At 51.1% G+C, this 15,500-nt stretch overlaps 1 protein-coding gene across 2 annotated transcripts in view; it reads right to left on the reverse strand.

The window, feature by feature from the left end:
* The window catches only part of IGDCC4 (immunoglobulin superfamily DCC subclass member 4), an 89,746-nt gene extending 89,408 nt beyond the window's left edge, over positions 1-338 (reverse strand). For both annotated transcript variants that reach the window (XM_071568624.1, XM_071568623.1), the window contains exon 1: positions 165-338. In XM_071568624.1, coding sequence (XP_071424725.1) covers positions 165-273 — 109 coding nt within the window. In that variant the 5' untranslated portion in view covers positions 274-338. The remainder of the gene's footprint in view (positions 1-164) is intronic.
* Between the last annotated feature and the right edge of the window lie 15,162 nt (positions 339-15,500).

The raw sequence follows: 15,500 nt of genomic DNA on the forward strand, positions 1-15,500 counted from the left end.
AGAGCGGGTCGGTAACGGGGTGAGAAACAGCGGCGCGAGGGTCCCGTCCAAGAAGCGCATCCCCGTGGGAGGGCAGGGGCCGGGGCCGGGGCCAGGGCCAGGGCAAGGGCCGGGGGGCACCGACCCCTTCCTCCCCTCCCTCCCTCCTTGCCCTGCTCACCCACCTTGCGCGGCCAGGACGGCGAGGGCGGAGAAGCAGAGACAAAGCAGCAGGTCCTCCAGCGCCATGTAAGCCCCGCCGGGCGCCGGGAGCAGGGGCGGCCGCGGCCGCATCTATGAGGGGAGCGCGCTCTCCCGCCGCCCCACCGCCATCTTGTGCGAGCGCCCCGGCCCGGCCCGGCGCGGCCCCAGCCCAGCCCCGGCCCCTGCCCAGCCCCGGCCCCGGCCCCTGCCCGCGGGCCCCGCTGCCGGGGGCGGCCCCGGCGCGGCTGCTCCGCCTCTGCCCGGGCCCGGCCGCCCCTCCGAGCGGCTCCGAGCGGCTCCTCCCGCCGCCGCACCAACAGGTTGTGCCGCCAGCGCGGCCGGGAGCGGCGCCGCTCTCTGAGGGGAGGGACGGCAGGTGCGGGGCTCCCCCGCCCGCCTGCGGCTCCGCCAGCCGCAAACGTTTATAGCGTTTTATGGGGCGGATTTAATTTTTCTCACACCGACATCTCTTGTAGTTTTTTGGCGGTTTGGCCGCGGTTGGACGCGCAGAGCCCGCAGCCGCTGCGCTGCCCTCAGGGCGCTGCCCGGGGCGCCTCAGCGGGGCCGCTCCCTCAGGGCTTCGGCAGGTGCGGGGCTGCTCCGCAAGCATTCGTTGCAATTTATGTGGGGTTTTTTAATTAATATTTCCTTCGATGTCTTTAGTTTTTCCCCAATTTGGCCACGGAGGAGCGCGGGGGGCACCGCGCTGCCCTCAGGGCGCTGCCCGGGGCGCCTGAGGCGGGGCCGCTCCCTCAGCTCGCTCGGCAGGTGCGGGGCTGCTCCGCCCGCCGGCGGCTCCGCGAGCGCTTGTGGCAATTTATGTGGGGTTTTTAAATTAATACTTCCCTCGATGTGTTTAGCTTTTTCCCGGTTTGGCCACGGGGGAGAGCGGGAGGCACTGCGCTGACCTCACGGCGCTGCCTCAGGCGCTGCCAGAGCGACCCGCGCTGAGCGCCAGGCCGGGCGCGGAGGGGATGGGACACTGAGGGAACAGCGCTGGGGAGGGGACAGGGATGGGAAAGGGACACCGCTAGGAGAGGGACAGCGATGGGAAAGGGACACTGGCGGGGAGGTGACACCGCTGGGAAAGGGACACCACAGGGGAGGTGACACCGCTGAGAGAGGGACGTGGCGAGAAAGGGCCACCGGTGGCCGCAGAGCCATCGCGGTGCCGGGGCTCGGTTTCCAGGCACGGCTCCCCCAGGTGTGCAGCGCTCCCTGCCCGTCCCAGCCCAGCTGTGCGGCTCCGCTATCTGTGCACACAAAGCGGTGGAACAGGCGGTGTGGCGTGTCCGCAGCCCCCGGGCGGAGCCGCCGCCAGCACAGCTCGTTCCAGGGGCAGCGACATGAGCAGGGAGCCCGAAGTGTGTCCCAGCACGCACTCCCCCCGCACCTCTGTAAAGGTGCGGGTTTGGTCCTGAGCGTGAGTGACACCGACACCTGCTTTTGGCACCTGGCCCCAAACACAAGGGCAGCACATTTGGAGCAGATGTGCTTTGCACTCCGAAAGGAGATGAAGCTGCCCCGCACACCGAGGGGTTTTATCACAGCGGTGTGGAACGCAGAGAGGGCTCCAGCTATGAAAAAAGAACCCTTTTCAATGCAGCCCCTTCTATTTATTAGCTTGTATAATGAGCTATAAAAACTTAAATGAAACCAGAAAGGCTGCATGGAGGGAAGCAGGTTTCCCATGAATGTGAGTGATGCAACTGTAAATCCACACTTGGCACTGTCAGCACAGACAAGCCCTGGGAGGCAACAGCCCCCCATTCTGGGCAGATGCACAGGGGGCTTTGCCCAGCATCAGGGGGACACTCACGGCACACCTCCCTGGAAGGACGGTAATAAGGCCACAGGAAATCCACTGAGCCCAGTCCTGCACCATCCACATGCTCACCTCCCTGTGGAAAGAAGGGGATAGTAATATCCACATTCCCTGCTTCCCTACTCCTGTGTGAGGGAAAAGATTAACAACATCCACAAACCTTCCCTTCTCTCTGGGTCTTTCCCAGTTGCTCCTTTCTGTGTGAGGTGGTTTTAAGGCTGCTCTGAAATTGCTTTAAGTAGGCTGGAGAGGAATATCTCATTTCTTTCAGACACACCCCTGCCCCTTTTTCCTCAAATCCCAGACATTTCTCTCTCCCTTTAAGCAAGGAAGACTCTACCTTGCAGTCAGGCAAGCCTGGTGTAATATAAATAATGAAAATTGCTAGTGGTCTGCAAGATGCTGCCCACTCTAAGGGCAGCTGCCTGAGTTAAGGCATTGATCCAGCTCTGTGTCAGCAGGTCGGGGTTAGAAGCAGCCACCAGATTTGAAAGACTCGGGTCTAACTCCTGCCTTAGCTCTCTGACTGGCACTAGTGTCACTTGATTCCTCCTTGGCACCTCTCTGTCTTCCTGCATGTCTGTGGTAACAGGAATGAAACCAGCATTTTGACAAACCTAAGCTTGCAACATACATTCCTTGAAATCTGCCCCTGAGGAAAAGGAAAAAAGACAACTTGGCAAACAGTCCCTGAACTGAGAAAGCAGCAGCTTTCACCCGGAGCAGCAGCTCCTTCACACTGACAACACCTGTGCTCACAGGAGCAACACCTCCCTCGTCCCACCCTCTGCTCACAGAGGTGAAATGACTCCCTGTGCCACCTGCAGAGGAGGGAGAGCCTGGATATTTGGGAAGGATTGGAAAACTCCCTGGCTCAGTCTGTAAAGAACAAAGTGACAGCCAACAGAAGGGACATTCCTTCCCTGGATAATGGCATTTCTGCCCCAATACTTACAGCATTTATGTGCTGTAGACTCCTCAGTGTTCCCACTCCTGTGGATGAGCAGTTTCTTTCTACCTTTCAATAGCTGCAAACCTCTGATACTTTGAGAGAAGAAAGTGTGATGGGCAGAGCGGCAGCAGTAAGTGGCAGGTGTTTGTAGTTCAGCCTTTTGTTCCCCCTTCAAGAGACACTATTTCTGTGCTCCAAAAATTTTTTGGTGAGTCAGGTGTATGGACAGTATATTGTACACATCTCTGTTTGCTTGAGATCCCAGGAATAACAGCTAGCTAGGGAAATACAGCAAAAGCTACTGTACATTTATTTAGCTCAGCAGGCATTTTGAACATCCAAAGATGCATTTTTAGGGTGTAAAGTCCCATTTTAAGGGCTAAAAACCTGATTTTTAGGATTTTCCCATTCAGCCAGCCTGTAGCCAAGGGGGTATCCATGCTTTTGGAAGGTTGGTGTAGAGCAAGAGGCCTGGGAGCCCCTGTTACAGAGAGATCTGAACCAGAATTTCTCCAGGTTCTGAATCCAAACCCCCACTAAGCAGCCCATGTCCTCTTCCATGTAGGATTCAGAACATGTGGATCTCATTGTGCAAGATACTAAACAAATGCAGGTAAAACCCAAGGCTGGCTAAAAAAAAAGACCCCCTAAAATAAAAGAAACCTGAACAACAAGGGGAAAGCAGTTTCAGAGAGAAAGCAGTGAGGAGCCAGAAGATTCACAGCTTAGGTACTTTCTTTCCCAAGCAGGATTAAACTTCCCAGTCTCAAATGCAGCCCTGCTCTGGCTTCTGACCATCCCTGACTCCAGACAGGGTTGCAACGCTGAGGTTGACATTTTATGACTGATTTAAGCTGCTCTAATTACCAGAAGAGTTGGCTGCTCTTGCCTTTGTGGCGGCGTTAGTGCTTGAATGAGCCTGGAGCTGGACAGAGGAAAGGATGGTGCTGAAAACTTAATTGGGCACAACAAAAACGACAAAATCAGTCCCCTGCTCCAGCTCCCTGTGCAAGCACCCAGGAGTTGGTGCCAACACAAGGAAAGCAGTGGGAATATACAGAGACACGAGGAAGATTTCGACAGCAGCACAGGGCTGGATCAGCTCAAACTCATTGCAAAACTTGGTGTTCCCAGAAAAGGAGTCTCCCAGGGACCTTTACCACCAGGACTTGCTTTGTTCCCAGACTTCTACTGGTCTGGCAGCGACGTTGGCACTGGAGGGAACGCCGACTCCCAGACGAGGAAAGTGAGGGTCGCCTCCTGCTCCGTATGCGCCAGCAATGCCAAACAGGAGCAGCTGGTTGCACATAATAACATGCATTGTGTAAGTGAGCAACACAATGAGCAATTTGCTCGACAACCCAGGGACATCAGGACAATTCTGTATCACAGGGAAGAAAGAAGAGAGGAAAAAAACATGTGATGACCAAACCCTAAGGGAGACTCAGCATCCTACACATCCATTTCATTATGCTTGCTCTTATAAATATTTATGACACAGCCTATCTCATCATTCTTCCAGGAATGGGTGTTGTGTTATTGTTATACCCAGGGAGGGCTTTCCCTCTTCCTCTGGTCCTGCTGCAGGCAGTCAGCAGTTGCCAAAGATGGATTGGGAGCAAGAGTGTGACATTAACTATGGAAAACGCTGCTTAAAATGGAGCTCAGGGGCAGATATTGGCAGGTGCATTGTTAGGAGGAAAATGAATGGAAGAGGAAAAGGCAGCACGTAATGAGATTCGGAAGCTTGTATTTAAAATTTGTTCATGGCAAAAGGGCCTGGTCCTACAGCCAGAGCCACAGGGAAGCAGAGACTCAAACCCTGCAGAAACCTGCCTGGATCCAGGATGGGGGAGTTCTGATGTAGAGAGTGCCAGGCTGTGGAGCAGGAGTGAGAGTAGGGTGGATTCTGCACACCAACATCACTCCCTGCCTGCACATGGAAATTGTCGTGTCTAAGTAAGGTAAAAAAGTTTCAGCATTTCCAAAGCTTTGCACACCAAACCAGGAATGTAGGGTTTTGTCTCCTTGATTTACATTGTTACCTGGATGTCCCAGTGCCCTGTTCCTTGCTCTTCTTGGGACTTGTCACCCTGATCAGGCTTTGCAAAATCAAATGTGAATTTGCCTTACACAGAGACACATCGGCTGATGCTGAAGGGAACATACAAGGAAGGTGGAGAGGGACTTTTTACAAGAGCATGAAATGTCAAGACAAGGGAATGGCTTCCAACTGAGAGTAGGTTTGGATTAGATATCAGGAAAAAGTTCTTCCCTGTGAGGGTGGTGTGGTTCTGGCACAGGTTGGGCAGAGGAGCTGTGGCTGTCCCAGCCCTGGAAGTGTCCAAGGCCGGGTTGGATGGGGCTTGGAGCAACCTGGGCTGGTGGGAGGTGTCCCTGCCCATGGCAGGGCTTGGAATGAGATGATCTTTAAGGTCCCTTCCAACCCAAACCATTCTTTGATTCTGTGATTATTCAAGATGAGTGACTTGGGTTGGGTTACTGATGGTCTGATTCAGAAAAAAACATGCCAAGGCAACCCAGGCTGGGTAGAGTTTAGGTGAAATGAAATGAATCTGCTCCAATTCAGTCAGTCTCCCTGAGTATTTTTGTGTGTATTTATTTATGGGCTTGTTCACCATCAGCTACAACCAAATAAAACTCTACTAGAACCATCCCAACGTGTTACAGAGCAGTCGTGTGGAACTTCACTGTCTTGTAAACATGCAGGACTATGAAAAGTAATATTTGCTCATAAACAACATCTGTGGACTTCTCTCTACAGCAGTTACCAAGGACCAATAAAAGTTTGGATCCACAAATAGTCTAAATTTTATGCATTGCTCTGGTACCTCCTAACCAAGGCTGGGCTTAGGGTAAGGAGCACTGTAACATGGAGGAACAGTGCTCAGTCAGGGCTGCCATCACAAACACCCATCAGGCTCCTTTGTAGTGGGAAATGAGTCCATGTGCCAAAAACAAGGATCTGTTCTGAAGTTTTATTGGATCTGCAGAGCTGGCTATAAAATGCCATGCAGTGAAGCAGGGAGGCTGCTGCCTGGTGCACATCCTCATGCCACCCTCTTGTGGCTAATCCCAGAAAATAAAACGCTGTGTGCCCAAGGACACGGAGTCAATGGGATATTTGGGGGGGCCTTGTCCCACCCCCCTGAGCTCACTGCGGGTGCAAAGCAGCAAAGCCCAGCTTGGAACAGGCTTAGTAGGGAAAAGCAAGGTTGGAATAAAACCACTCCTGCACTTTGGAAACTTTGGGATCTGGATCTGATCTGAGGATGGGATTTCATCCAGTCCAACATGCTGAAGGCCTGCAGATGCTCATGGTGGACAGATATTTGACTTCCATAACCCTGCCTATTCTCTATTCAGAAACTGGGACCGTATGGCTGCCTCTTGAGAGAGTTTTAGCTGCAAAATTCTGTCGTTGCTAATATTTCACGGAGAGAACCTGATGTATTTATGCATTTCTGAACCCTATTGTGTTTTACTTCCAGAGAGCCCCAGAGATGAGCACCAGGAAGGTCCCTGTGCAGCTCTTGCACCCCCACGAGTTCTCCTGCTGGCACTCAGAAATGGCCAGTTTGCCCCCAAAGCAGGTGGTGGCTTTCACAGTGTCCTCGGTGCCCTCATTGTATAATGCAGGCTATTCCCATCCATCAGACAGTTCTGCAAACCTAAATAGATGATGTATTTATTTATGGATTACTGACCACAAGAAAGAGAAGCTTTGCACTATTGTCAGCCCTGCAGCCTTCGGTCTGCTATAAATAATGCAGCATTGTGTGGTGTTGGTTTATGGTTTAGGTTCCAATGAGCAGCGCAGACCAGCAGACTCAGCAAAGATGAAGGCAGCACGGGGTATTAGGAAGAGAAATGGGACCACCTGACCAAGAGTGTTAGAAAAACAAAGCAAAAACATAATGTTCTCAGAGTTATTTTAACGTCAGCTCCAGCAGACCTGCTTTTACCTCTAATTGAGAACCGCACAAATCTCAGCTTATCCCCCGGTTTTCGCTCTGCTTTCTCCCAATTGTGAGCTAATTCGATTTCAGATAAACACTAATTAACACCAGAGGTCACTGCCGTGGCCAGCAGGCACCGTTGCAACGTGGCATTCATACTCACCAAGACATCAAAAGAGCCTCCGCTGCTTCCTTTGAACTATCCAATTAAAACTTGCACAAATAAAGGTATTGTTTTACATCTGCCTCATCCGGGCAGGAGAGAGGTCAGAGAGCTAAGAGATCATTGCCTTTAATTGGGCTGTTTTCCTTCTCTTCTTACAGGTTTCCTCCATGTGGGTTTTTCCTCTGGACCAGTGGCAGAAACTGATGGCCAGAGCAGTTGAGGCAGCGATTACACGGGAAGGTGCAGCAGGCTGGGAGCAAAGCCGCGGGGAATCCGATTTCCCTCTCGCGAGCAAAAGGGCATCAGTGCCTTTCTTGGAAGGTTTGATTGATACCCTTAAGAAGGACTCATAAAATGTGCCTCTCTCTGGCTATTTAGGCAATTCTCTTTTGAAGACGAAGGAGAATATTAGATTAATCCAACTGCTGTAATAGTATTATCTCCTGCTTTTAAAGAAAACATATTTTATGGCGTCCATTCTCCAATGGAAACAACCTGTGGCTACACGAGCCCTGGGCTGATGCTTTGCTGCTGAACATACCTTGGTATGGTATCCTTGGAAAGGGTTTTCATGTGGGTTCTGGGGAGCTGGTGCAAACACCAGGCTTGTCCCACATGGACAGCTTGTGGGCAACAGAGAAACCAAGGCTAGGGCAGACCACAGGATCTCAATTCCACTCTTATCCGCAGAGGAGCTCACTTAAACTTGGGATTAAGGCAAATTAGCAAAAGCATGGGGAGAAGGCTACACAGCAGCTGTCTGGGCTGTGCAGACAGGAAACAATCCTGGGAGCTGTCAGCCCACAGCACTATGGAAAAAACTAGATGGAAACACCAGTCCACTAGCTGGTGTTATCCACCTGGAAAAGGGTTTTGAACCCTCAAGGCTGGGAAACAGATGGGTGCACCCCTGTGAGAACACCCTGCAATGTATCCCATGGGAGGGGCATTCCATCCTCTCTCTGTGCAGGAAACCCACAATGAACTCTCCACTACCACCATCCAGTATCCAAAAACATCACCAAGGGGAAATACTGCAGATGGGAAGGAAACAGGAGAGCAGGCATGTCTTGGATGGGACACATCAACTCACCTCCACCTCAGCCCTATCTGTTCCCTGTCCAGGTCTGCTCGTGGCCCAGGGAACGTGGCAGCTTGTGCCTGGTTGGGGACCCGGCACCCTGGGCAAGGAAGAACCAATTAATGGATTGTTCCCTCCTGGAAAGAAATGTTATCTCTTCTCAGCAGCACTGAAGGGAGAAAAAACCCCAAGATAATGACAACACAAGAGATGAAGTCATGCTTTATGCTCACCAATGCTTTAAACTCACCTTCTGAGCATTTATTGGTGCCAAAGGATGAAAGATGATCAGGACTCCCCAAAACCAGAGTGGTTGCTATGAGTTTGTGAAGTTCAGCTGCTCCTGGCCCTGAAGATGTGCTGAGCTGTGCCCAGCTGCCAGACCTCAGGGCAGAGCCAGAGTGGATGCTTTTTCTGTTGTATCTTCTGCAGCTCCACCTTTGTACCTTGATTGACCAGCTGAGCCGACCTGGCCCCCTGATGAAGAAGCTGCTCTACCTTAAAACACTCCTTTTCCCTGTGATGTACTCCAGGATGCTCCAAATACTGCCTTGCTTGTCCCAGGATTTAATCAGATTAATTAAGATGCACTTGTATTAGTCTAAATTACAAGTATCTGAGGGCTCAGCCAAATCAAATGATTTATGGGCCATATCAATCTAATTAATACCACCAACTCTTAAAATAAAAAACCTAATAAATGAGTTTATTATACATCTGTAAGATCAACTTATTAGCTTTGGGTCTCTAGTGACACAGCCAGTTTATGGAAGTTTTATATCCTTGTTGGGAAATTGTCTTTTCTTATTTTCTTTCCTTCCCACTTGCTGTATTTTTTAAAAAGTATCTGCTACAGGGCAGGAGGAGAGGGAAAACACAAAGCTCAGTTATCAAAACAGCAGCCAAGGCAAGAGGTCCCCAAAGTGTCACTACACACAAATTGAGGGGTTTCAAAGCTGTGAGTGCCCACAGGAGCACAGTTTGTCTGGCCCCTTGCAGGCAGAACCTGCCCTGCTCTGTGTGCTGCCAGCTAAGCAGCCTGAAACTGTAGTTAGCCAGGGAATGGGAATGGGAAAGGAATCAGAAGAGAATGAAAAGCCTGTCGGAAGCAAATCTGGGCAGGAAGGAGCTGAGGTGGTTTGGAAGATGCTGCTCAGTGAGGTGACTTTGCTGGGCACCATCTGCAGCAGCTGCAAAGCCAAAGGGCCCTAAAATGTCACTTGCACAGGGACAACTTGGAGATGCAAAGCTTCCCTTTGCCACCACCGTGAGGGAGTTCAAAATTCATCGTGGAAGCTGAACACAGGGAGCAAGGAGGCACCTCCAGCCCACTGCCCTGTGAGAGGAGGAACAGAGGAGAGGAGGAGGAGGAGAGCCCCTGTCCCTGGGCAGCCCAGCTCTGTGTGGACTGACTGTGCAGTGAGATGCTTTCCCTTCAGTCCTGGAGCTCATGGAGGATTTCCTGAGCTGTAAGGTTGTTTCCCTTGCTTTGCAAAACCCTGTGGAGCAAACAGCCCCATGATAGAAACAGCAGCGGGCTCCCTCTCTTTACCCGGTGCTTACAAAGTAACTTCTTCAAATCCATTTGTTGTATTGTGTCCAGAATACCAACCTCCAGCAAAGGAAAGGGAATGGACTGGGAGGGCTTTCTGGGGGAGAAAATGGGGCGATTTATGGAATAATTACATAAAGACAACACCATCCTGTGTGTCTGTCGCTGTGATTTATTACAGTTACACAGAAAATTGGCTGCCTGGACCATAAAAGATGGCTGCAGGCAAACCTGGACCTCTTTGCCTTCCTGTTTGCCACTCCACACACACAAACCCAATGAATTAACTCAGCACATTTGCAGTAATGACCCATCATTTCTATTTTAAAAGAGGGCCCAGAGCAAAGGTGCTGTGAGGAGCAATTCCTGGGACACAGCCACGTTTGCTGCAGCCCCCTGGGCTGGCTGTGTGCAGGGGAAACCTCTGCAGCCCTCCCAGCCCTTTGCTGATGGACAGCAGGGGCTGGGGCTACTGTGTGCCATTCATCCAGTGTTACCTGCACCACTCCAAGGATTTTTAGCGATCCTGTCTCCCCTCTGGCTGTTCCACCTTTGATGTGCCCCTGCTGTTTTCCACCCTCTTCCCATTCGCTGGCCACAATTATCACTCTGTGTTCATCCACATCCAGCTGCATTTTCCACTTATCACCTCACCTGGCTAACAACATCCCAATCCCTTCTGTGTCAGATGAGGTGGCTTCTACTGCTTTCCACACACTACTCTCCCCTGAGTAACTTCTCAGCATTTAGCAACCAAAGGCACTGGTAGCTGCAGGAGGGGACCAGACAGGAGGAAACCTAAACTTCCAACTTCAAGGATTTGGGCATTTTCATTCTTCTCCAACTTTTAGGACTTTACATCATCCAGGGCTGGGATTTAATTTCTTCCAGAGATGTTCCATCATGGGAAATACTTTCAGCCGCTGTTGGGCAGCTCTACAGCGACAGTGACCAATATCTTTTTTCCATGGCTCCATGCTCATACCCAAACATCATCTCTGGTCCAACAGCTACGAGCAAACTTGTTCCTTCATTCAAACCCTCAGCAACAGCTTGTAAAACTTTATCCCTTTGCTTTGTGGACAACCTGCAGAGTATCCCACCCACACAGCCCCCTGTGCAACATAAGGAGCAGCCTCTGTTCAAGGGATGGACACAGAGAAGCACAACAGCATGGAGAGAGGGCACTTACAGTGGGACCTGGAAAAGGGGGTTGGTCCTTAACCCAGGCACAGCCCACCAGGGAGCCAGGAGAGTCTGAAGGTCCCCGTGTCCTTTGGCTTCCAATGGCAGATGACACACAGCCCTTCCCAGCATGGAGTCCTCGGGTTTGTGTGGGTTGTGTCTCGCAGCAGTACCTGGAACAGACAGGCTAAAAACAATCTGGAAGGCAAAACAGCAACAGTGCATGAAAAAACAAGCCACAGGTTGATTTACAGACAATCTAACTCCCTGTGAAGCGCAGTGGGGAAGGTTGTACCTTACGCTTTCCAAACACAGCTCCTCTCCAATAATTCCTGCTCACCAGTCATTAAACTGCTGCTGATCTTGCTGAAAGCAACATTAGTGGTTGCTTAGGCTGTGGGGTGAAAATCATCAGCTTCTGCTAATCAAAAGGGTAAAGAAACATCTATTTTATCTAAAACAGGAGAACTCCTCTTTATCCTTCCCCTCAGAGGGAAGTTTCTCGTGGCTGCTCTGTGCAGAGCAGCAGGCAGAGCTCAGGGACCTCAGCTTGTAATGATACAGCAGAATTACTTGTTTTATTAAAAAATGCTTGGAAGAGGAAAGGATTTGAGGTACAAATAGATTTTATTAAAAATAGTCATATCCAGGAAGGGTGGGGGACAGGTTTTATCCCAGCTATGGTTCCAGACAGCATTTCAGGGCCATCACAGCAGGGCTGTGGTAAAGCCATGTCTGCTGAATGTGTGGCCAGTTGTCACAGAGAAATTTCCCAGTGAAAGCCTGAGCTAATCCAGGAATGGTATTAAAAGGTATGAAATGGCTGAATGGCACAGAAACATTTAAATCTGTCCTTTGCTAATGGAGAAACCCTGTGCAATACACAACCAACCTCCAGCAGAAGAGTCAGCCCTGGCCAATAAAAGATGAGAAACAAAATTAGTTCTGTACAAAGGGAAAAAGTCACTTTGAGTTCACCACAGTTTCAGGCTGTATTGGGAAGAGTTGGGTTTCCTTCTTGGGCAAAGTATATCAAACAAGAGACAAAACATTTTAATTTAGCACATCTGGCTGCAAAGAAAACCAAACCTTTGTGCATATACAGTAATGAAATTGGGACCACTGAAAACAATAATCCTGAAAGCAAAACCAGCCCAAGGGGCCGATGCAGCAGAGCAGGGTTGGGAAGGAAACCACCCCCTGGGATGTTTTGCCCCCAGCAGTTTGGGGTCTGCAGTGACTTCAGGTGCCTTTGCACATGCCATGTGGACACGAAGCTGCTCCAGCCAGAACAGGTGAGACAACCCAAGATGGAAAGGATGGAAAGAAAGACTGGGATCCTTCCGGGGCTGGAGACGATGCCCTGCTGGGATGGGAGGGCTCTGGGGATGGTTTACAGCCCAGGCCCAGCAGCGGGGGCGGTGCTGCCTTTCCCGTCCCACTGCTGCAATCCCCATGCGGAGCCGTGGCCAGCTGCGGCACCGGAGCGGGAATTCCTGCGGCCCCGAGCGCGCACAGCGGGGAAGGGCATAATCTCCGTGATTTACAGGCTGCGGCTCTAGTTTAAAATACATTAGGCCCCAACTATTTAATTACTGGGCACTACCAAATCACAGAGACAGAGGAGTCAGTCACGTCTGCTAATGCCAACATTTATCATCCTATTTATCTGCTCCAGCTTCTGAGACCCATATCGAATCACTTTCCTGTATTAGCTAATAACAGATGAGTTTATTCCCTGTACCTCTGGGCGGCCCTCGATGGATATTATCGCACTGCTGGCAGCACACGTCCACCTAGGGAGAGATAAACTGGTTTAGAGCATATAAAGAATTGTAATCACCAGCCAAAACTCAAATCCAAATCAAAGCCTTTTTCCCTGCTGCCTCCTGCCCCCAGATACTAATTCTCACCAGAGAGTAAATGCAAACAGCACTCACCCCCTCTCTGGCTGAAAGGCTGCAAACCTCCTGACAGTTCTGAGAAATTAAATATCTACATTTTATGGTTGCAGATGGGAATAGAAAACTGAAGCAGCTGTCTGAGAGCTGGGGAGCTCCAGCAATGTGTCCCTGTCCTGCTCACCTGCACAGGGAGGGCAAAACTGAGCTGGTACAGGTGTGGAGGCAAAATACCCACAAAAGAATTTCCAAAGCAAATTTGTCCATGGAAACATGTTGGGTGTGCAAGGAATGGTGAGAGGAGAGTGAAAAACTGCTGTGCCATTCCTTGTGTGCTCAGCCTGTTCCCAGTCCCAAACAACCCAGCACAATTTTCCTCTGCCCACTTTTCCCACTGGAAATGATGGGCATTTCACTTCACTTGCTTACGGTGCTTTCCATAAGGAAAACAAGTTTTGATTGCTCTGCTTGGAAACTTTCAGCAGTCTCATTCTCAGTAGAAACCCCCACCATCCTCTTGGCTTTACACGGTTGTTTGTCCTCAAGCTGAGCATGAAGAAGGAAAAAAGAAGCTTTTCCCTCCCCCGAGAAGCAAAATAAAGCACATATCCTTTTATTCCATGGCAGGGTTTTTTCACTGGTTCTTTTACTTCCTTCACTATGATGGTTATCTCATTATTGCTTATTTGTTACAGCCTGCCATAAACATATGTATGTTATCTGGTGGTTTATTATTAACCCCATTATCCTCTTGCTGATTCTGTTGGCCAAGGAGGTGGATCCTGCCTTTGAGACCTGGAAAACCCGAACACTCTGAGCTCTGACCGAGCGGTAGTTGCGGAAAATGCAGCTCCGTGAGGAACAGAGCACTACAGGGAAATTATCTCTGGATCTTCGCGAAGTCCCCGGGAAGGGTTCAGACACCGAGCTGTCTTAATTGATAGCGCGGCCACTTAGGGGACCAGTATCCATAGAAACTCCGGGGCCTTGACAAGATGACAAACAACGCCGCGAGAGCCTAATAATAGCAGGAATAATGAGGTGTGGCCAAAAACCCCAACAACAAGCCAGGCATCTCCTGGTATCGAATGGGTGGGCCCGGCTCATGAAGGCCTGGCGGGAGGAGGCAAAGCACAGCCTGGGGAGGGAAAAAGATTTGCCGAAGCTGGATGGGATTCCTGGCCCAGGTCAAAGCCCAGGGGCAGTGCGTGCCGCTGGGGATGTGGCTGCGGGGCTCTGTTCTCTGTACACAGACATAAATCGGGGGCAGCATCACTGGGAACAGCCTCGTCGTGTTTTGGAAGAGTCACCCCCCGTCCTGCCCTTGGGGACGGTGCTTTGGGCGCCGCGGATGTCCAGCCAGGCTGGGGCCGGGGGAGCCCTTGGGAAACGCGGCGGGTGGTCTGAGCCCCTTTTCAGAGCCCCTCGCCGAGCTTTAATCACCTCTTGACCCAAGTGCGGCTCTTCCTGCGCCGCTCGCGGCACAACTTTCCCAGAGCCCGCGGCCGGCTCGGGGCGCGCCGCACGCCGCGGAGCCCCATTGTGCGCACAGACCTGACCTTCCTCTTAATTAGCTTAAAACTGCACAATAAAAAATATAGAAAAGCGGGGGGGAAGGAAGGAGAAAAATAGAAGGAAAAAAACCTCCTCGGTAAAAGCCAGTCGCAAATCAAAAGAGGCAACAGTGAGAGCAAGCAATGTGTCACCACAAGTGTCCGAGTCAATGGAAACCTTGTTAGGTGGGGAACAAGGGTCTGCGCTAACAAGCTCTTATCTGTGTTTTTGTTTTCCATTGAAGGTGCATGTCATTAGGAGGAGTGTTAACAAGAGCTCTCAATAGCTTCATGTGGCCAATGGCCTCTGAATATTCATGAAGGTGTGAACAGAATGTGGGAAAGCGGTGGAAGAAAAGACAAGAAAAGCGGCGAGAGGGCTGATTGTGCCGGGAAGAAAGGAGCCAGGGCGCTGTGGGAAAAAGGGATCCTGAATCCCTCAGACAAGAGCGTATTCCCCAGGCAAAACCTGTCCTTCAAGCTGTGCCGATGGTATTGACGGAGCCAAGGAGGTGGGATTTTTCTGAGCAATGCTGGCAGGGAACCAGCTCTGGCATTTGAGGGGACAGTGCCCAGGTCTGGCGTGTTTTTAAACGAAAATCACAGCGGCCAATGGCACCTATTTTTGGAGATGTGCAACCCTCTCTTCAACCTTATTGGGTCCCAGGAGGGACCCAGAGGGTGAGTGTTGTTGGATGCCTGATATTGAAGCAGGGATGAGCTTGCAGGGGGTGAAGACAGGAGGAAAAGGAGCAAGCCTGGACTCTGCTCCAGCAGTGCTGTGTTCATCATGCCAAGGGGAATGACTCATCTGCACCCAGACAGAATCACAGAATCAGAAACTGTGTGGGTTGGAAGGGAACTTAAAGCTCATCTTGTCCATCCCCTGCCATGGGTAGGGACACCTCCCACCAGCCCAGGTTGCTCCAAGCCCTGTCCAACCTGGCCTGGGACACTCCCAGGGATGGGGCAGCCACAGCTTCTCTGGGCACCTGTGCCAGGGCCTGCCCACCCTCACAGGGAAGGATTCCTTTTCCATATCCCATCTAACCCTGCCCTCTGGCAGTGGGAAGTCCTGTCACTCCACACCCTTGTCCAAGGTCCCTCTCTGGCTCTCCTGGA

This window comes from Pithys albifrons, chromosome 13 (assembly GCF_047495875.1).
Source record: "Pithys albifrons albifrons isolate INPA30051 chromosome 13, PitAlb_v1, whole genome shotgun sequence".
Lineage (NCBI taxonomy): Eukaryota > Metazoa > Chordata > Aves > Passeriformes > Thamnophilidae > Pithys > Pithys albifrons.